General features: G+C 45.0%; 1 protein-coding gene across 4 annotated transcripts in view; it reads right to left on the minus strand.

The window, feature by feature from the left end:
• LOC137434896 (signal-induced proliferation-associated 1-like protein 2) overlaps positions 1-24042 on the minus strand; it is a 454554-nt gene that overhangs the window by 79945 nt on the left and 350567 nt on the right. For all 4 annotated transcript variants that reach the window (XM_078784965.1, XM_078784963.1, XM_078784966.1 and 1 more), the window contains 4 exons: positions 23411-23701; positions 22217-22333; positions 21811-21926; positions 18141-18256 (listed from right to left, as the gene is read on the minus strand). In XM_078784965.1, the coding sequence (XP_078641091.1) occupies positions 18141-18256; positions 21811-21926; positions 22217-22333; positions 23411-23701 (640 nt within the window). The remainder of the gene's footprint in view (positions 1-18140; positions 18257-21810; positions 21927-22216; positions 22334-23410; positions 23702-24042) is intronic.

The raw sequence follows: 24042 nt of genomic DNA on the forward strand, positions 1-24042 counted from the left end.
ATACATACAAACATACAAACATACAAACATACACACAGAGATTTAGTGGAATTAATATATATAGTATATATATATATATATATATATATATATATATTATATATATATATATTATATATATTACTTGGCATTTAATATGGATATTTTTTTGTGGGGGTGAACTTACTTTTCAAGATGACTTAGAACCAAAAGTTCATTGGAATTACGTTGAAATTATTCTAGATTTTGTTAATGTGACCTTTAAAAGAAACAAAAACCACATTTGACATTTCGAAGCAAATAAATTGATCCTTGAAAGTGATGTAAACTGATATCGAACTCAATTCACGGACAGTACTGTGTTAAACTTCTGTGCGTTTTCCAGAAGTATCTCTTATTTTGCACATTAGCCGAATTTTTTTTTAAACAAAAACAAAAGTTAAATTACGACTGGGATTACGGACAGTAAAATTACAGTTCAGTACTTCGTGCAACCCCCACGAGCATTCAGGAGAGCACGTACACGTTAAGGCATGCTGTTCACGAGATTTGCCAAGGTTTGGACAGGAATCGCTTGCCATGCAGTTACAATTGCCTGCTGCAATTCACGCACAGAGGCAGGCTGCTGGTCCAAGTTGTCGAGTTGACGCGTTAATTCTGCCCACAAGTTCTCTATCGGATTCATATCCGGGGACATGGCAGGCCACTCCATATGCTCTACACCACGGTCAGCAAGAAAGTGTTGGATCATGCGAGCACGATGAGGCCGTGCATTGTCATCTTGGAAGACAAAGTTTCCTCGAAAGGCTGCACAAACAAATGGAAGCAATGTTTCTTCCAGAATGGCCCTGTGCTTGAAATGGTTCAGGTTTCCATTCAGAACAACCAGGTCAGTTTTGCCCCTTGCATGACAAGCAGCCCAAACGGTCACCCCACCACCTCCAGCTTGGACTCTTGGCACTATACAATCTTCGTTGTAGGCTTCATGCACTTGTCTGCGCACTCGGACGTGGCCATATTGACGATAGACCCAGAAATCTAGACTTGTCACTGAAGATCACGTGATTCCAGTGTCCTGGCTGCCATTGACGGTACTCTCTGGCTCACTGCAATCGGCGTTGTCGGTGTTGTCTGGTCAGACGTGGCTTTCTCAGGGGACGCCTGGCACGGTAGCCTGCTTGAACCAGTCGTTGGTTGACTAGCCTTCTGGATACAGGCACATTTGTCAGTTGCTGCCACTCAGCCCGAAGCCGATTAGCTGACTTGGTATGGCCATTGCGGACTAACCGGTGAAGCTGGCGATCATCCCTCCTTGTGGTTCTGCGGGGACGTCCTGACCTCGGTATTGGAGTAGGGACACCCCTCAGAGCATTTCGTTTCAGGATCTTTGACACCTGACCTTGAGTGATGCCATACTGCCGAGCAATAGCACGCTGTTTCATGCCGGAATTTCGGAAAGCCACCACTAAATGACAAACAGCATTGTCGAGTTGACGGACCATCTCCAGGGGAAGCGGCAATAACTTTTGTAGACGTGCAGCAGTTGTTTTCCACGAATACAGAACGCAACAACCCTTATATACCTGATTGTGAAGCCAATCGTCAAATGTACCTATATATATATATATATTTTGTCACGCCACCTGTGATATAATCCTGTTATTGACTTCTTGCTGCGACAGACAATCAGTGACATGGTTCTTTAACAAAGAAATCACCGAAGCGTAAAAGAAACTCACCAGATTGATATACTGAGTTAAGAAAGTAAACCCAAGTCAAGAAAAAATATATATTCCATATTAAATGCCAAGTCTGTATCTATATATATCGCTCGCTTTTAAAAAAAATCGCTCGCTTTACCATGGGGCTCGCTCTCCCCCCGTTCCCCTCCCCCGCCCGGCAATGCCGGGTAGATCTGCTAGTATGTATGTATATGTATGTATATATAGTATATATATATATATATATATATATTATATATATATATATATATATATAATATATATATTATATATACATATGTATATATAATATACTTATATATATATATATATATATACATATGTATATATATATACATATATATATATATATATAGTATATATATATTATATATATATTATACTATATATATATATAGTATATATTATATATATATATATTATATAATATATATATATATATATATATAGATATATATATATATATACAGACTTGGCATTTAATATGGAATATATATTTTTTCTTGACTTGGGTTTACTTTCTGAACTCAGTATATCAATCTGGTGAGTTTCTTTTATCCTTCGGTGATGTCTTTGTTGAAAGAACCATGTCACTGATTGTCTATCGCAGCAAGAAGTCAATAACAGGATTATATCACAGGTGGCGTGACAAAATGTAAGGACAGGTACATTTGACGATTGGCTTCACAATCGGGTATATAAGGGTTGTTGCGTTCTGTATTAGTGGAAAACAACTGCTGCAGTGCTGCACATCTACAAAAGTTATTGCCGCTTCCTCTGGAGATGGTCCGTCAACTTGACAACGCTGTTTGTCATGGAGTGGTGGCTTTACGAAATTCTGGCATGAAACAGCGTGCTATTGCTCGGCAGTATGGCATCACTCAAGGTCAGGTGTCAAAGATCCTGAAACGAAATGCTCAGAGGGGTGTCCCTACACCAATACCGAGGCCAGGACGTCCACGCAGAACCACAAGGAGAGATGATCGCCAGCTCCACCGGTTAGTCTGCAATGGCCGTACCAAGTCAGCTAATCGGCTTAGGGCTGAGTGGCAGCAACTGACAAATGTGCCTGTATCCAGAAGGCTAGTCAACCAGCGACTGGCTCAAGCAGGCTATCGTGCCAGGCGTCCCCTGAGAAAGGCCACGCCTGACCAGACAACACAGCCAGCGCCGATTGCAGTGGGCCAGAGAGCACCGTCAATGGCAGCCAGGACACTGGAATCACGTGACCTTCAGTGACGAGTCTAGATTTCTGGTCTATCGTCAAATGGCTGCGTCCCGAGTGCGCAGACAAGTGCATGAAGCCCACAACGGAGATTGTATAGTGCCAAGAGTCCAAGCTGGAGGTGGTGGGGTGACCGTTTTGGGCTGCTTTTCATGCAGGGGGCAAAAACTGACCTGGTTGTTCTGAATGGAAACCTGAACCAGTTCAAGTACAGGGTCATTCTGGAAGAAACATTGCTTCCATTTGCTCGTGCAGCCTTTCGAGGAAACTTTGTCTTCCAAGATGACAATGCACAGCCTCATCGTGCTTGCATGATCCAACACTTTCTTGCTGACCGTGGTGTAGAGCATATGGGAGTGGCCTGCCATGTCCCCGGATATGAATCCGATAGAGAACTTGTGGGCAAAATTAACGCATCAAATCGACAACTTGGACCAGCAGCCTACCTCTGTGCGTGAATTGCAGCAGGCTATTGTCACTGCATGGCAAGCGATTCCTGTCCAAACCTTGGCAAATCTCGTGAACAGCATGCCTCGACGTGTACGTGCTCTCCTGAATGCTCGTGGGGGTTACACGAAGTACTGAACTGTAATTTTACTGTCCGTAATCCCAGTCATAATTTAGCTTTTGTTTTTGTTGGAATTTTTTTTGGCTAATGTGCAAAATAAAGAGATACTTCTGGAAAACGTACAGAAGTGTAACACAGTACTGTCCATGAATTGAGTTTGATATCAGTTTACATCACTTTCAAGGATCAATTTATTTGCTTCGAAATGTCAAATGTGGTTTTTGTTTCTTTTAAAGGTCACATTAACAAGATCTAGAATAATTTCAACATAATTCCAATGAACTTTTGGTTCTAAGTCATCTTGAAAAGTAAGTTCACCCCCACAAAAAAAATATTCCATATTAAATGCCAAGTCTGTATATATATAATATATATATATATATATATATTATATATATATATATATATATATATTGTTACAGACGCGGTGGTGGATGTTAGTTTACCGAGCGGTTTGGTATGACCACGTCTGCACAGTTTACCCGATTATGCTCGAACGTTGACTAGTCGCGCTACGCTAGATCAATGAAGGAAAAGGACACAACTACTGGATTCAAATGACACGACACCAGGGATACGGTTCTCAAGACCCCCGGAGGAGGTTATATTAGTGCGGAAGGTTCAGATTACAGGGATGAGAGGTACAGCATAGAAAGACAAGCACTTAGACACACTCTTATATTAACCCCAACAGACGACAGATAAACGGGACAAAAGGCTGACTCACACGGGGATTGATGGCAAGGAAAGCGGGTATTCGATGGCCAGCACAAGGTGCACCTTGTGCTCAGGGACAGGATAGCGCGGCCCAAAAGATGCAGGAGGTCTCTCAGCGCTCGGAGGTGGCTCTCTTGTCTTCTCAAGCTCGGGGCGCATCTCCCGTCACGTCCGGTACGTGGCCGCGTATATCCGGCGGGGAGTGACACGCCCTCGGCTCGTTAGCTCCGCCCCAGCTGGAATCGGCACGTTGCTTCTCATTGGGTGCGTGCGGGGGGGGGGGTTACCGGCTCCGCCCTTGACGAGGGGCTGACAAGGAGCCCCTTCGTGGTAACCCCGCCGGAGCGCATCGTCAATGGCGGCTAACCGAGCCGGTGTGAGGACGCACACTCCCCCGCGCAGCGCCGTTGTTGTAGTTGTTGTTTGTAGTTGTTGTTGTTGTTGTTGTTGTTTGGGGAAGAAGATGGGAAGAGGTATGGGAAGGTCCTAAACTCACTACTGGTGCCATATAATCACATTCTGGTGCAACGAAGAGTCGGAATTAATGGAACCGAGTCCTTAACTGACATAGACTAAGAATAACTAGCAAGATGTCCGAAAGTTGTCTACGTGAGATGCGGTGGACCTGGGCACGACATTTAATGGGGGAAAAAGGGGAAGGTCGGTTCTACAGAGTGTTGTTTACAGACAATGGGACTAGGGAATGGGGGATTGGGGATAGTTGGGGAGTATTGGGGAAATAGGGGAATATTTACAAGCGGATATGGAGGCCAAATTCCATATTCGCAACATTGCACCCTTCTCTACCCTCGGGGCGTCCCGACCCGATAAATTTTTACCTATTTTAGTGTGGCACGCAGATGTAGTTCCCTCTACTATTAACTCTACCCTGAGTGCGACAGTTTTACAGATATTCACAAATGAGTAAATATGTCCCCCTGCGACGTTGCACCCTTCTCCTCTCAGAAACACACCCACAGGATAACCGAATTGCGGAAAGAATTCGCAAACTAAACATACAGCCGGTAGGGAGCATTATTTACAAGACTACGCTGCTATTTACACTACGATCCAGGACCTGTTTTTGGAGGAACACATGCAGATGTTATGCATAGAGAGAGCACGCATGCCAGCATCGATACACCAACCCACGAGTGCTCTGTGGCCTACGGCCTTTAATAATGTGCAGAGCACCCCTTCCAAGCATCAAAAGCACCACCCCATCACACAGTGAGCACCATCCGGTGCACCAATAAAGTGTCTATAAATCACGGTGTGGTGTCGCAGCCGGCCGATGGTCTGCCGCTGGTCTTGCCTTCGTGTGGTGCACTTGGCCTTCTTGCCTCTTTCAAAAATAAAGAAAGGCGCCAACCGCGTCCATTTCTCTATTGTGGCCGTCAGGGGGCCAACTGTTAGTGGTTCACCTTGTATGGCATAGGTGCCACGTTGACCCAAAGGTCCATCCACGGGTGGTGCTTGGCCGCAAAAGAGCTGCGGTCCATGGTGGGTGGCCACAAACATTGCGGTCCATATGGTGTATCGATCCAGGCAGCAAACAGCGAAAGTGCAGGCCCACAACTGCGAAGCCAGCACCTCTCTCTCCTCTCTCTCTACCCCAAAGCCAGATCCTCGGAGGTGGGAGACAAAAGAAGCAGACAAGTGAGTAAGGTGGTAAGGGCGCAAAAGTGCACGCAATACAAGATGATGCACACTGGGGGCACATGGGAACCAGGTGAGACAGGTACGTTCCTACCGTACGCCCCCCCCCCCCCCCCCCACCAGGTAACCTACATGGCCCCTCCCTTACCCCTTACTGTATCCACAAAACACAACACTACCCATAAACATCTACTTTACAAATCAACAAACATCCCTACTGTCTGCCCCGTTCCTCCCATAAACCAAATTCGTCTTCTCTCCCTCCTAACCAATCAAATTTGCCATCTTCAACTCCCATCAAAATTTGCCATCTCCAACTCAACATCAAAATTTGCCATTACCAATTCATCATCAGTCCCTCCTAGGGAGGGAGAGATGGAATCACCCCAATGTCTCATCCACGTCGTGATGCGTCTCACAAATCCAACAGCAGTCCTTACTTCCTGCAACACAAAACAAAGAAAACACAGGTGTGGAGTCATCATCATCACCACAGGTAAGTGGCTGCGTATGGTGCGACAGGTTCATCAATCCTAACTATTTCCTAAATGACTTTAACAACTTTACACTACCCGGGGTCTTTCTCCGGCCAAACCATTGGCCCTCTTACACTATGGGTTCGAAAAACCAATTCCCATTGGCCAAACTGTGGTGCTTTTCAATTTGGGGGTCTCACTCCCCCGATTCATCTCCCGGTGCCCTCGCACAATTTCTGGGCTGTGGCGTGTACCTCTCCCAGTGGGTCTACCCACCTGCACACCTCCACCACTGCAGTTGCCTCCGAGCTTACCTGCTCCTTACCCTAACCTAACTACCTGGGGAAGGCCCTCTGGCGCTCTCCCCACTCGGTGCCCTCTCTGGCACTGGGCTACCCGGGTCCATCCTCCGGATCCTCGGGCCCCATCCACAACTCTACCGGCTCCCAGAGCCCACCTGCGGCCTCACCTGGCCGACATCCTCACAGTGGTGGAGTGCCCAACCAACTACACACACTAACAGGCTACACGCCCAGCCATTTCCACGACACTAATGCACCCATCCACAACACCATTCTGCAACCGCACCACAAATGCCAATATCCAACCACAATTTACCTGTACCCTCTACCTAACACTTACACTACCCGCCCCGGGTATCCGTGATGGGGGTCCACTCTTCCCCCATTCACACCTTCGCACCATGCACACCACTCCGTACCACTTACTCCAACTCTCTCCACACACCTGTACTTGCACACCTGTGCTCTCACACCTGGTGCCACCTGCACCCTTCTCTCCCCAAGCGCATTCGCGCTGATCCACAACACTCATTACTCACACACTGCTCCACACACCTGTCCAGTTGCACACCTGTGCAATCACACCTGTTCAATCCTCACACACACGGCATCATCTCAGCTAACTACTCCCTTCTGAAACTTGCGCTTCCCAGTCGTCCCTTTAAACTATTGCGCTCCCTCGTCATTATCATCCATACTAATCTACCTGCGTCCCCACTACAGGTATCAGTCACTAACTAAACCTTAACGTCACCTAAGGTCATCTTCGCTAGATCCCTACACACATATAACCTAACCCACCCGGGCTAGTTTGCACTGCCATACACCCCATAATCTAGTGCTCCTTTGCCCCCTATGGGAAGGGCGGCAGGGATGCCAGCCTTACCCACCGGGCCCATCGCTCACTACCAATTTTTGCACATCAAATTTCAACAAATCAAAAATTTGGCCAATCACTACCCATCATCTGCCAATCACTACTGCCAATCCTTTGCCAATCACCAAATTTTTTTTTTTTTTTAATTTTGGGTCCAAAACACTAACCTCATCACCCAGTCTACTCACTAATGCCTCTCGGTGCGCCAATTCCTGTCCAAAGCCCGGCTTCGTAAAGCCAAGCCATGAATGCGGGTTGTTCTGTGCCAGCGGCTGGATGCGTCCGGCATTCGGTGCAGGGACGGGGGCTTACCCGTGCCGAGATCCCACGCACCATCTCGGCACGGAGCCATCCAATGTCCCGCTCTCGACCTGCCGGCACGTCTCACCAAAAAGTGGTCGCCATGACGACCCTTTCTATCGGGCTGCCAGCTCCGCCTCGTGGAGCACGGACGCGGCCGTTCAAAGCGAGGCCCGGCACGCACCGAGGGCCCGCTTCGGCTAAAAGTCGACCTAACCTCTAACCTGGTTACCGTCGATGCTTCACCTGGACGCTTACACCCCGCAGCCCGTTCCTTGCTCACACATCCAGCCGTGCCCATGCTCCTCGTACCTTTCCTTACACACCCAGGTACCCTCATTCCACTCACAGCCTTGGTCACACACCTGACCACCGAACACTTTGGCACACATTCGTTGCTCGCACACCTCACCAATACACCGCTTCGCGCCCCCTCCTCGGTCACCTCCTCTGTGACAATCACAGGTGTGCCCTCATTCGCACACCCAACCACGTGCCTCACCACCAACTCCAGCGTGCATTCCCACTCACGCTCTACCATTCCAGGTGTGCATCCTTCTATCCCAGGTGTACATCCTCGCTCACCTGTCACAACTAACTCACGCTCCATGTCACTCTCACTACTTTCACCCTTACTCTTGACAGCGCACTCTTTCCCCATGCACCTGTCCGTCACACACCTTGCTCGCGCACACTCTCCCGTCACACCCTCTGTATTCTGACCCCCTCTATCTGCTGCCCCATTTGGTTAACTTCCCTTTCCGCTTGGTCCCTCATGTCCCTCAATTTGCCTTCCATCCTGTTTTCTAACCCCTCTAACCCATTTCTCACCTCTTTTATCCCATTGTCTAACCCCTCAAAATTTTTGTCTACCTTCTCACCAGTACCCCTCGCTTCGTCCCTCATTACCCCCATTTGGTTTCCCATTACCCCCAATTGCTCACTCTGAGCATCCATCCGGTTCCCCATTACCCCCATTTGGTTTCCCAACCGCTCACTATCAGCCCTCATTCCCACCATTTGTTCCATAAGGGCCCTCATTTGCAGGAGGAAAAGGTTCGAATCCACCAGGGGCGCTGCCACGGTCGCGGGCGTGGACGCCGTGGCCATCTGCGAGGCGCCATTTTGCGCGCCCGCTACTTCGTGCGTGACGGCGCTACTTTGCGAACCTGCTACCCTCACTGCTTCGCTCTCCTCGCGTCCCTCAATTTGGTCCTGGACCGACCCTGCCTCACTCTCCACTACCGGACCCCAGCTGTCTTGGTCTGCCATAGCGCGACTTTCAAAATTCGGGTTTTTATTTTCGTATAACAAAATCAAATTTCGCCGTTATAATTTCGCGCGGGAAACGCGCTCCGAATCGATTCTACTACAAATTTGGGCCTAATAAATTTAGTCCCGGGTTCGAATTCCACTCCTCGACACCAATTGTTACAGACGCGGTGGTGGATGTTAGTTTACCGAGCGGTTTGGTATGACCACGTCTGCACAGTTTACCCGATTATGCTCGAACGTTGACTAGTCGCGCTACGCTAGATCAATGAAGGAAAAGGACACAACTGCTGGATTCAAATGACACGACACCAGGGATACGGTTCTCAAGACCCCCGGAGGAGGTTATATTAGTGCGGAAGGTTCAGATTACAGGGATGAGAGGTACAGCATAGAAAGACAAGCACTTAGACACACTCTTATATTAACCCCAACAGACGACAGATAAACGGGACAAAAGGCTGACTCACACGGGGATTGATGGCAAGGAAAGCGGGTATTCGATGGCCAGCACAAGGTGCACCTTGTGCTCAGGGACAGGATAGCGCGGCCCAAAAGATGCAGGAGGTCTCTCAGCGCTCGGAGGTGGCTCTCTTGTCTTCTCAAGCTCGGGGCGCATCTCCCGTCACGTCCGGTACGTGGCCGCGTATATCCGGCGGGGAGTGACACGCCCTCGGCTCGTTAGCTCCGCCCCAGCTGGAATCGGCACGTTGCTTCTCATTGGGTGCGTGCGGGGGGGGGGGGGGGGTTACCGGCTCCGCCCTTGACGAGGGGCTGACAAGGAGCCCCTTCGTGGTAACCCCGCCGGAGCGCATCGTCAATGGCGGCTAACCGAGCCGGTGTGAGGACGCACACTCCCCCGCGCAGCGCCGTTGTTGTAGTTGTTGTTTGTAGTTGTTGTTGTTGTTGTTGTTGTTTGGGGAAGAAGATGGGAAGAGGTATGGGAAGGTCCTAAACTCACTACTGGTGCCATATAATCACATTCTGGTGCAACGAAGAGTCGGAATTAATGGAACCGAGTCCTTAACTGACATAGACTAAGAATAACTAGCAAGATGTCCGAAAGTTGTCTACGTGAGATGCGGTGGACCTGGGCACGACATTTAATGGGGGAAAAAGGGGAAGGTCGGTTCTACAGAGTGTTGTTTACAGACAATGGGACTAGGGAATGGGGGATTGGGGATAGTTGGGGAGTATTGGGGAAATAGGGGAATATTTACAAGCGGATATGGAGGCCAAATTCCATATTCGCAACAATATATATGTATATATATATATATATATATATATATATATATATATATATATATATGTATATATATATATGTATATATATATATATATATATATATATATATGTATATATATATATATATATATATATATATATATATATAATCGGGAGATTAAATCAGACGCGGACGTAGCTTCAGGACAGTCGATCTTTAATTCTCGACAAGCTTTCGACCAACAAAGGTCTTCTTCTTAGTCTACAAAAACAACAGGCATGTATATCAGACAAGTATGTATAGTGATATGCGTGTAAGATGTGTGATATGTGTAGAAGATGCATACAAAAGGAAGAGCCACGCTAAAGCTCACTCACCGTCCCCAAGTTCAGCGGAAGTGAAGCGCAGCTTACAGTTATCGTTCACGTTACAGTTGGTGCACGTGCATATACAAATATAGACATACATATATACATAAACACACAAGCGTATATTCATATACCATTTATATTCATATAATATATTTATATATTTATTTATGTATTTATATAAATGACATAAAGGTAGAATGAATAATGAGTGAGTGAGTGAATGGGAGTATGTGTAAATATATATAATATATTTCAGGATGTACATACACACACACACACACACACACACACACACACACACACGCACGCACGCACGCACGCACGCACGCACGCACACACACACACACACACACACACACACACACACACGTTTTGCATCGCCCGAATGCCCCATGTTATGAAAGTTCACAAAGTTAGGAATGGTTTTTGATCAGTTAATTACACAAACTTGGCAACCGAACTTCCTGAGATAACCAAGACAAAGTACCACCATAAGTGTACAAATTGAGTCCAGATAAAATAAACATTCCAACAGGCGATGGACATCTGGGAATTCGGATAACATGGCACACAGTACAAAAGGAAAAGCACATTTCAGGATGTACACAAGTGTGCACAGTTTGAACATAAGGAACGGGCCCGAGAAAGCTGCAGTGAATTACACGGCCCACTGTTCCATTAAAATTGCTCCAATGTGGAATGCTAATCTATTTCTGCTCGACAGCGCATTGAGGCCACCCATTAAGTCATACATCAGGGCACACTTTGCCACAAAATTGTTTTTCTATAAATGCTTAATATGTTGTCAGAATATTGCCATTTGCTTTCCACAAACCACTTTTGTAAAAGGTGGTGGAGGAAGGCGTAGACAAACCATTTATACATGATGATGAATAAACATATGTTTGGTATGACAGAACGCCACTCCCTAGTCTCATTGTATATTATTTTTGATGAAGTTAATTTCGAGCAAGTTGCCCCAAGTACGAAAGCTTGGACATCTGTCACTGTTCGTCTTTTGAGCCAAAACATCTGTACCGATTGTCTCAAAATGTTTCCCGATGGCTAAGGGAGACCCCCGAAACCCCCCGGCAGAGCGAGCCAGGAGACGAGACGGACAGAGATTGTTTTGGCAGCTTTTCCTGACATGGTCCATAATAAACTGCAGATTTAAAGCAAAATAAAAAATTTCCAAGGTATTCAAGAAGGATGAGAAAGCGAAATGCAAGTCCTGCTAAGTTCAATCCATTGGCTAATGAATGGTATTCAACGTAGGTATTAAAAGTTCAGTGCTGTGAAAAATAAGTTTGGCAAAGTCATCGTCGGAACTTTACTCTCCACCTCAGTCCTCAATGGGACACACGGTTCTCGTTTCCTGGGCAAATGGCTGTGTATGAGAACAGATGTTCTACTTTGTAAAATCCTAAAACAATTGTTGAATTAATTGTTTTGTGCTTAGAAAGACCATATAAGCCCGGTGTTGGCTTAGCGGTTAAGGTGCCGGCTTGGGATCCCAGGATCCTGGGTTCGAATCCCGGTCATCGCTTAATTAACGCCAGGGGGGTTGACTCAGCCTGTCATCCTTCCGAGGTCGGCAAATTGAGTACCAGCTTGCTGGTAATTCCCTGAGTATCGCAAGAGGCGACTAACAGGGTTGGCGGCAGGAAGGGCATCCTTCCGGTTGGCGGCAGGAAGGGCCATAAAACATTGCTTCAAAAAGGGGACCACGGTGCCTGAAAAAGGCCAACCCCTGCTCTGCAGGGAGAAATGGCCTCTAAAGGTGGTTTTTTTTTTTTTGGGTGGTGGGTGGGTGGTTGTTAAATCAGCAAACGTAGAGAAAATTGAACAAAACAAAGCAAAGCAAAATATAAAAACAGAAAAATTATTTTAAGTTGTTAAATCAGCAAATTTATCAGGGCTGGCCGGATGGCCTCGAGGTACGCACAGTCATTTAATGGACGTCTGCAATTGGAAAGACGATGTTGCTCATCGTTACCAAGTAATGGTAACAAACTCTTCAGCAAAGGACATCTTCATGACGTGAAAATACACAAAGGTTGTGCCAGCTATATTTACCTAGGAGCTGGATGTATCGGATACATTTCCCTGAAGAAGACTCTGTATCTGGTATGGGTGCTTCTGAACACCGATGGGAAGGACATATTTGGGGTTTGTTTGATCAAAAGAAGGAATCACAGTTTGGTCAAAAGAGAGAAGAGGGGGTGTGCGAGAATTATTTATTTATTTTGATCTTCATCTTTGTGTGCTGTTGGATATTATTCGCAATTCAGCATCTACAAAGGCTGTGATGAATATCCCATTAACATTCTTCCCCTCCTTGCTCCCTGAGTGTACATGTCGGCCGGTATCTATACACCGCCTAATTTTATTTCTCCCCATTAACAACAACTGTTGTTTGGGTTTTTTTTTTTTTAGCAATAACCCAAACATTGGTGTTCCTGTTCGCAAAGCGACGGGTCTTATATGCTAGTAATGTTAAAAAGACAACTTCAGTTACAGATTTCACGCTAGTAGTAGTAGGTGTTGGCTTAGCCTCTATTTTTTTTTTTCTGGTGTTGGCTTAGCGGTTCGGGTACCGGCTTGGGATCCAAGGATCCTGAGTTCTTCGATCGCTGAATTAACACCAGGGTGGTTGACTCAGCCTGTCATCCTTCCAGGGTCGGGAAATTGAGTACCAGCTTGCTGGGATGAATGATCCCGGTGTGTACCCCGGTTTAGAATAGGTACACCGTATCCCTGCGCATCGTAAGAGGCGACTAAGGGTTGGCGCGAGGAAGGGCATCTGGCCATAAAAACATCGCCACAAACAGGGAACCATGATTGTCATGGTCATGGGGCCCGCAAGGCTAACCCCGCTCTAGCGGGGAAAATGGCCTTAAAACAAATCATTCATTTCATTCACCAGTAGGCATGTTATAAGGCCTGAACGAGCAGAAACTGGTCATTGAAAAAACACACACACACACACACACACACGCGCACGCACACACACACACACACACACACACACACACACACACACACACACACACACACACACACACACACACACACACACACACACACACACACGTGAAAAGCGTCGTTAAGATTCGTTCGTCATTTAGGAAGTGCTGTATTCAACGATGACCTTTGCCAATTTATTGAGCAGTCCAAATGTACAATTTCAATGCAGCACATCCAAAGACCAACCAATCAGCTTGCTCCAGATTAATATTTTCACTATTAAATTGTTTTCCAATGAGTTATATTGGCGAGTGAATCATTCAATTATCGTGTTTGTATTTTTTGAGCAAGGGATTGTATGTATAGTACAGCCATTGTAGCTCATTTGTTGCTGAGTTGCTGCTTTGTTGCTGGTTGTCATCTTTACACTTCTCCCACCTCCACAGCCTACATCTTCAAAATAACAACAAATCGGGGGTGACTTTTGGTTGTATTGAGATGATAAACTTTGTGATTTTCTTTGTTCCACTGTCAGATCTCAATTCCAATGGACGTTTCTTGCTTCGCAAAAGCCATCAGGTATGAGAGCTCCACCATGGACCAAGCCATGACACTACCTCCACCATGCTTCACAGATGAGGTAGCATGCCTTACATCAAATGCAGTTCTTCCTTTTTCCGCGCTTTCACCTTTCCATCGATTTGGTAAAGGTTTATCTTGGTCCCATCTGTCCATACAACAGCGAACGGTAGATTGTTACTTTCATCCACGCACCCTGGAGGTTGTTGGTGATGTCACTGACAGTTGTTTTAGGGTTTTGCTTTTACACAGCTCTGATGATTTTTCTTTCATCACCTGCAGTTGTTTTCATTGGCTGACCTGGCCGTTCTCTATTACCAAGTACACTCGTCGTTTCTTTCTTATTCAACATATTCCAAATTGCTATATTTGCTCTGCCCAATTGTTGTGCTACGATTCTAATTGAATTATTCTGTTCTTTCAGCTTCCAAATTGCTTGTTTTTCTTTCATAGACAGTTGTCTGGTCTTCATGTTGGTTTATGCCCACTAACTCCGAAGACAGACTCCCAAGTCAAAATAAAAGGCTAAAACCAAGACTATGTATTCACAGCTCTTTTATGTGTGAACGATCAATGCAACAAGAAACACCTGAACAACAAGAAACTGTGGAGGGTGCATGGTTGTAGTTATATGAATATATTCACTCGCCGATTGGTCGCAACACTGACCAATTGGGTGCAGCCTTTTTTTCCAAGGTGGGCCTAGATTTACACGACCGTCTCGGAGACAAACCATCACGAATGAAAGTAATTAAATATGATGAAATGTTTAATGAACATGTTTTGTTTCCATCGGTGCCGTTTGTGTCAGCAGAAAACGTCTCCACAATAGACATCACAAGAGTGGGTTGCCAGCTTCGAATGCGATCACATGGAGTATGATATGTTGTGATCAATAAAATTTCTTTCAAAAATGCCAAAAATCTACATATATAATACCGAAAAACACGGTCCGTGAAGCTGTACGTCCGTCCGGGAAGCCATCCAGGAAGTAATCCGGGAAGCCCTGAAACTGTGTGATTATATGTTTTTTAACGTTGGTTGTTTGAACGCCGGTTTCATCCTGTCTATTAATTACGTGTTGCTGGAATATACCTTTCAACCCTTTGGACTGCTGAAATCCCTTAGACCTTTGAAGACCCTTTAAGTCCCCCAAGAGCCTTAAGACCACGAATATCCAAAAGACCAAAAGACCCAAAAGATCCCGAAGACCCAGAAGACCCCAAAAAACCCTGAAGAACCAAAAAAAAAAAAAATAGACCAAAAAGACCTCAAAGACCCTTAAAGACCCAAAATACTGTGAAGACTCAAAAGTTCCAAAAGATCCCAAAGACCCAAAGGATCCAGAGGACTCAAAAGACCCAAAGACCCAAATACCCAGAAGACTCTTAAAGACCCAAAAGCATAGGTGTAGTTTGACTTCTCTATTTGAAGGGGACAAGAGCTCAATATTAATAATGGGTAGCTAGGTCTGACTTCCAAAATTATCGTTTGTTAGTGGAGTTACAGTGTACGTGAAATCACAAATACAGTTTACGTTCATTATTGTTACTTACATTTAAATACGGCATGTTTTTATCTGAATTGTAAACTACTGAAAAAAATTAAGGTGGGGGCATTGCCCTAATTGCCCCACCCCAAACTCCGCCGGTGCCCAAAAGATCCCGAATATCTCAAATACCCTAAAAATACGCTGAAGACCCTTAAGATCCAAAATACCCTGAAGACTCTTAAAGACCCAAAAGCCCCCGAAGACCCAAAATATCCTGAAGATCCAAAATACACTGAAGACCATTAAATACCCAGAAGACCCAAAAGTCCTAAAAAGACCTTCAAGACACATAAGCCCATAAGACCCCAAGATCCTGAAGACCCACAAGACCCTTAAGACCACTTTTACCTTTAAGCCCCTTTCAATACTTTAGACACCTTTAGATCCCTTCAGCCTTCCAACATTTTATACCCTTTAAACCTTTACCTTCGACCCCTTAGACCTTAACACCATTTAGACCCCTTAGATTGATTTGACAGCTTGGACCCTTGACCATTTAGAGCATTACACCACTTGGACCTTTTTAGATTATAAATAAATTACAAATAAATAATATCACCAATATTACAAATAAATTTGGGCAAAATAAATGTTTGTATTATGATTGGTGTAAATCATGACATCACAGAAACTCATGCACACCCAGGTATTTTCCTCAGTAAAAAGGAAGCCCGCACCTCTGCGGCGATGACGTGTGGTGAGGTGAGCGTAGCGAGCCGATCCACGTTACTAATATAATAAAGTTCATTTCCAATAATGTGCCGCAGCACAATGCCCACTGAAGGAGGGCCGAGGAGTGTACTCCCTCACTCTACGGACGGGAGTGCCTGCTGGCATATACTGTACTAATTCTGTTACCTGTTGGCTTTACAGGTAACAAGTAGAATAAAAGTTTAGATCAAAAAAGTAGATAAAAAAAATTATTGAAGGCAGCTAATATGACAGGTGTGAATCCTTTCAATGTGTGAAACAATTCCCCATCTTTCCAAAATAGAGATATCACAAGACCGCGGTACCAACACTGCCCTTTTGCATGTTGAAATGCGATATTTCGAGCTTTGATTTTTCAAATAAAATTTGCGTCAGTGGAGAACCTTTAGTTTTGACCCTGTTTTCCACTCTGTTGCATTTTAGCATACTAGCAACGGCACCCGCCCTATGGGCGGGGCTTCAATTGGGAAGCCCAAATTAAAAGGCAAAATATCAGAAATTGAAGGCTTTTTTTATTTTAAACGATTCATATAAACATCCGTTGAATCATATCACACGCAAATCATCAAAATCTAAACAGTACATGGCGCCCATTTTGAAAAAAGATCGAATTCTGCAAAACGGAAGCGGCCGCTACACGTCTTTCTCAGTCGCACGTTTATGTGTGAAGAGTGCGCGCCGAATCTGTAACACGGAAGCGGCCGCTACACCTGTTTCTCAGTCGCTTTGCACACGCTGCCGTGTTACTTCGGAGCCGCACGTTTATATAGGAAGAGTTCGTCAGGAGTCGATCTACTCTCTCCTGGTACGTAGAATTTCAACAAAAGCCACATCACTGTTCATATCGGTAAATATTATTCCATCGTGTTTGGAAAAACTGGAAAACTTGGAAAAACAATACAGCCTATTTTACTCCAGGGGGTCCTAGGATTACCCACCCAAAAATATCGTTGCAATCAGTTCAGCCGTTTTTGCGGTACCTTCAAACGGACAGACAGACAGAAGGACGGAAGCACATTAGGTGAATTATAATAAGATATTTACTGCAATATGATTTCAACGCATAACTCAAAAGAAATGGCTGCCTCAACAAAAATTATCAGGAAATTAGTGATGTTACATTTGCTGAGTAATAGTACAAACACAATAAATTATTCCACTGAAAGCCTGACCTCATTTCCTTTTGGGCCTAAACATGTGCCACATCAGCAATTCATTCTCCATCATCTGGCTACCTGTGCATAAAATGTTCATCCTTTGTCACTTGGAGGCCTAAACATCTGATAAACTCCAAAAAGCAATGCATATCCATATTCAAGACCACGAAATCTTTTAAAATCCAAATGCATCGATACAAAATGTAACCTTCAAATGGTAGATTTTTAAAAGTGCAATTTAAATCTGATCAAAAATAATAATGAATCAAACCAAAGCAGGACGAAGGAGTGGTGCGATTGTTCGCCGAGCTCAGTGGGAAATGAGTGTGATTTTGCCAATGGAAATCCCACAGCTGCTTTCCAAGATGAGTTCCAAATTAAAGCTTCCAATTTGAAGACTCCCTTTATCAGCTATTGCAGGGGATGCGTGGAGCGCAAGCCACACACGTGATCGCACCTGGGTGAGCTTGCCGGGAGAGTTGCGGCCGTTCGTCTCCTGCCGAGATAGCTGCCGGGATGGGCTGTCTTTGTAGTTCGACGGGGCCTTCCCGGCCGGCACGTGCCACGTGGGTTCTGCATGGAGACAGCAACACCTCGTCGCCACGTGCGCTTACCATGTACGATGCAGCTGCCCTCTTTGAAAGCCAAAGAGTACAATAATTTATCAGCTTTTTATATAACCATTGCAATACGTGATGCATCGATATCCCTTGGGATGAAATGGGAGGATGAAATGGGGGGGGGGGGGGAGAAATGGGGGAATGAAATGGGGGGAATGAAATGGGGGGATGAAATGGGGGGATGAAATGGGGGGAATGAAATGGGGGGAATGAAATTGGGGGGATGAAATGGGGGGATGAAATGGGGGAATGAAATTGGGGAATGAAATGGGGGGAATGAAATGGGGGGATGAAATGGGGGGAATGAAATTGGGGGGATGAAATGGGGGGGCTGAAATGGGGGGGTGAAATGGGGGGATGAAATGGGGGAATGAAATTGGGGAATGAAATTGGGGGATGAAATGGGGGGATGAAATGGGGGGATGAAATGGGGGGATGAATGGGGGGATGAATGGGGGGATGAAATGGGTGGAGGAAAAGTAATGCTGTTTTTTTCCAGACAACCGGTAATAACACTCCAGCAATTTTCAGCTTTGCTTTACCCCCAAACGTATTTACTGTAAGAGAGAACACAAAAACTCAGGAGAAAGTTTCGACCTGATTAACAATCCGGAGGTCATGTGAAAGATAAGATTCCTATTGTCGCTCGTCGCAGGGAAATTTTCTCCACGCGAGGAATAGTTTATGCCGTTTTAAAGTTCACATTCGCCTTTTTGAGCTTCATACAGCAACGTAACACCGCCATGTTTATCCGGAAATCGGACATGGAACCCTTAGCTCGAGGACAGTTTGTTAATGAAGATTCTACATTTACAACGGCAAAGACATTCCACTTCGTTACATATTCAAAGGTCTGCCAAGGTAATTATAATATTGTGGGACTCTGCAGGGATTTGTACTGTCCTTTTGTTAACCCCCGAGATTCTCCCCATCGTTACCATCTCGCCAATGGCAAGACCAAAAGACCAACGGAGCACGACGCCGGCTTGTCAAGGCTGGATGCCTGCAGGCTCATCGACGAGTCACATGACTCAATTTTATGAGAAACATTTTTTTGCGACATGGTATTATCAATTCTGTTGCATGATTGCAATTGCACTAGATAAGTTGTCAAGTTCAACAATTGATGACTATATTTGTTTTATTCCTCCTTTGTGTTCAAGGGCCATCTCCCTATTGGATTTGAGAAACGGTGATTTGCTTTTACACCGCTCCCCTCTCCCCGCTCACAACAACCCCACATGCTCTGTACACCACCTCATCATACTCCTTTTATTGCCATCTTCGAATCTATTGTTCTTTATCTTCCACTTTCTCTACTTCCTCAAAATTTTCAATTTCCAGATTTTCTCTCTCTTCCTTCCCCCATTTTGTAAGACAGTGTTACAATGTGTGTGTATACATATATATTATGTATCCAGATAGCTGCGAGATGACCTCAACTCAATGATTTCCCACTGGAGAAGTAGACACTAAATATATTGGATATACAGTCGTGGCCAAAAATATTGGCACCCTTGCACTTTTTTCAAATAACTCACAATTTTCTGTAAAAATAAGTTGAAATTGACAAAAGTATTTGGTCTCCACAATTCTTTATTTCACTGTTACTATAATAAAACTTTTGTTTTTGATTCAGAACTTAATATATCCTTTTAAATCAGAAAATAAAAAGAAATGGCATTAACAAAATTATTGACACCCTCGACTTAATATTTGGTAGCACAGACTTTGGACAAAATAACTACAGTGAAGCGCCTCCTATAGCCATGAATGAGCTCCCTACACCTCTCTACTGGCAGTTTGTTCCACTCTTCTTGTACAAACTGCTCCAGTTCTCCCAGATTTGAAAGGTGCCTTCTCCCAAATGCTGTTTTCAGATCTCCCCACAAGTGTTCAACGGGATTTAGATCTGGACTCATTGCTGGCCACTTCAGAACAGTCAAGTGTTTTGTCTTGAACCACTCCTGGGTGCTTTTTGAAGTGTGGTTGGGGTCATTGTCCTGCTGCAAGACCCATGACCTTCGATGGAGACCCAGCTTTCTGACACTGGGTTGAACATTGCGCTCCAAAATGCCTTGGTTATCTCCCGATTTCATGATGCCATGCACACATTCAAGGTACTCAGTGCCAGAGGCAGCACAGCAACCCCAAAACATCACTGAACCTCCTCCATGTTTGACTGTAGGGAAGGTGTTCTTATCTTTGAAGGCTTAATTTTGTTTTCTGTAAACGTAGAGATGATGTGCTTTACCAAAAAGCTCTAATTTGGTCTCATCTGTCCACAGGACATTCTCCCACAAGGATTTTGGCTTGTTCAGGTGTGTTTTGGCAAACTCCATTTGGGCTTTCTTATGTCTCTCTCTCAGGAGTGGGGTTCTCCTGGGTCTCCTACCATAAAACCCCCTTTCATCGAGTTGGTGACGGATGGTGTGAGTTGAAACTGTCATAACTTGTGTCTGAAGGTGTGAGTTGAAACTGTCATAACTTGTGTCTGAAGGTCAGCTTGAACCTGTTTGGCAGTTGATCAAGGTGCTTTCTCCACCGTTCGAACAATCCTTCGCTGCAATCTTCGATCAAGCTTTCTCTTGTGGCCATGTCCAGGGAGTTTGGCTACAGTGCCATGGGCCTTAAACTTCCTGATAACATTGCGTATGGTGGACACAGGAACATCAAGGTCTCTGGAAATGGACTCGTAGCCTTGAGATGTCCATGCTCGGCTACAATCTTGTGTCTGACCTCCTCAGACAATTCTCCGGTTTCCTTTATTTTCTCCATGCTCATCAGAACGCTTCCTATAGTCAAGCAAGGATTTTGTGTCACATGTATACACAGTGACAAAAAATAGCAGAATGACTCCTTTTCTATATTCAAACTGGTTGAATGAGTGATTTTTTTTTTATATTGCACGCACCTGCAACTCACCACGGGTGAGTTCAATTCCAAAGTAAAGGAGAACCACCTGCTTGAAATCTAATTATTTCTAACAACTTCCAAAAGGTGCCAAGGATATTGTCCGGGCCACTTTAAGATTTCTGTGTGGAATAAGCTAAGATTTAGTAATTTTTTCAGCTTTTCTTGTTTTGTTCTACTGCAAACCAAAGAAATATACATGTGTGCACACCAAAATAATTTTTAATTTCAACAATTTTCTGGAAGAAATGGTGCATTATTTGAAAAAAGTGCAAGGTGCCAATATTTTTGGCCACGACTGTAGCTGTCGGCTTGTTGACCAACTCTTCCCTGAGAATTCTATCTTTGTATATTATTTAACAAAACAAGATACTCCACATGCACACGTGCATGAGGGGAGAGGAAAAAAAAAGAAAAAACGTAAAAAGAAAGAGGAAGTGCAAAATAAAAGTGTGGAAGTAGCACACAAGGTCGGTGAAGTAACGATTTCCCCTTGAGAGGCAGGAGGCAGCAGACTGCTCATTTATTACCGAACCGCCGAAGCATCCGAAGAGCAACACAAGCGACAGAATTTACGGTAGAGAGCAGACTTACCAATATACTTCGACCTTTCCCTGTCGAGCGTATTGCTCCTGCTCCTGTGTGGGCTTTCCCCATCGCCATCGTCCTGCCGGTAAAGGCTGGTGGAGACCTTCTTGCCGCTTCCTGGCCTGCAGTGAACAGACGGGAAACATGGGGGGGGCGGAGGGGTAGAGGAGAGAGAAGAGAGAGGAGAGACGAGAGATAAAAAGGAAAGAGCTCGGGCAAAAAGCAATGCTCAAAGAATTACACGAGCTTTGCATACGCGACCCATCAGGAAAAAGTCTCGGAATGAAGTTACATTTTGGGTTCCAATGCAGACATTCTGCATTGTTTGTAGCGCTTCTGGTTCATGCAATTCTATAGGGCTCATCGTTTGCTTAGTTACATGTGGAGATGCAAAGCAGCACGGCCTACACACCAATCAGGCTGACTGTTAAGCCTACAGTGGGGACCCCTCTCAACCGAGGTTCCGGGTTTCGACGGAACTTGAGCATGACCCAAGGACACCGGCGTTAATCTTGCCTCGGATGTGGACCTGGAAGAGAAGAGCACGCGCGAGAGTACATTCGGCCAAGAATCATCAGATTAGAAACTGTGTACGTAATAAATAGATGCCTCCTTACCGACTGTTTCTGCAGGGTATAAACATCAGGCAGGAGCTTTTACATTCATCAAATAAAAAGGCAAGAACATCAGCAGTCGGTGCACAACTGAAAAATAGTATCGTCTGATTTGAATTTAAGTCCCGAGACAAGTGCTCAGATGGGATTAACCAATAAAAGGCCCTCCTTGATGTTACAACTAATACAATGGGACAAGGATGATAAAATTGTATTCAGATGTTAGAATAGCACTATTAATATTATCATAAACTGCAAGTAAAATAAACCTGGTGTTGATGTAGCAAAGGCTTGAAGGGCCAAACGGCCACCACCTGCGTCCATGTTCCTGGTGTAAATTCCATATTGTATCATTATCATTATTATTATGATGACAATGTAATGCTAATCCAGAAAGATTGCTTTGACAATTTATGAAAGCACTTGCACTTTGAAAGTTTTCCTTCCTGCAGAATTCACACAACCATTTTAAAATGATCTCTCGATGTCCCTGCTCTCAAATGTTGTGTTTGTGTGCTTCCTCCTCTCTCCCCACTTTGTCTACCGCTCCCCTTATTATATGCTTTATGTGTCGTTTTTTTTTTTTGTGATTAATATTAGCTCTTTCAGGAGCCTCGATCTTGTATACAAAAAAAAAAGAAAAAAAGGAAGCGCATGTGCAGGCCTGAAGCAGTAGTAAGCGGTGCCCCTCCATGCAATCAAATTGCTTGTATTTTCCTACGCCATGCCTTTATTCTTTGGCAAGTGGAGTTGCCTTGGCCTTTGCTACAAAACTATCCGGGCCCTCAAATAGCAAGCTCAAGAAAAGCAGGTAAATGCCGGGTCCCCGGGGGCCAAGATTCGCTGTTGCATTTCACTATAGTTCAAGTGTCCAACACAGTCGCACAAAGCACATGCAGAGAAGCCGATTCATCATGGGCGTGACTGGCAGACCCGCACGTGTGACCTACAGGGAACTCGTAACCTCTTCCAGACTCAATTTCATCAATCACCTTTGAGTTTCTGTCATTTTCCCTTCACTAGAGAGGCTGCGCGGCAGTGCGCTCGACTTTCCCTGCACAGGGGACGACGAATGGGGGCTGCAAGCACCCACAGAGTGCTGACGTAGAGGAGGGTTGGCCAGCGAGGACTTCCGATTTGCCGGAGAGGCTGCATGCAGTCCGGATCCTGAGGACCTTTGCCAATGGCCGGCTTTGAAAGATGCACAGTTGTACTCAAAGGGAACGGCAGTTTCTCCAAATTTATAATCGACCATAGGGACACGGCAGTGCTCCGAAAAGCCCCTGAGGTGGAGGGATACAAGGATTGTTAGCTCTGATGTGCAAATGACAAGATGCAAGCTTTAATACACACGGACTCGAAGTAGAGCAAAGATAGAGGGAGCCACAGGAGTTTCTAATAAGCATGTATTTTCCACGTTGTAGCGGAGTGCCCTCCACAATTTTGATATGTTATTTTCCAAAGTTGAATCCGATTTTGTTAAGAAACAAGCCACGGAACTACAAAGCTGAGAGGTGAACACGCTACCTACCAGTTGAACTACAATGGCAGTCCAAAAGCTCATACCGATTACAAGCAACAAAACAATATCCTTATCATTCATTTCATACACAACACATTGTGG

The sequence above is a fragment of the Myxine glutinosa genome, chromosome 9 (genome assembly GCF_964187855.1).
Source record: "Myxine glutinosa chromosome 9, kmMyxGlut1.1, whole genome shotgun sequence".
Taxonomy (NCBI): Eukaryota; Metazoa; Chordata; class Myxini; order Myxiniformes; family Myxinidae; genus Myxine; species Myxine glutinosa.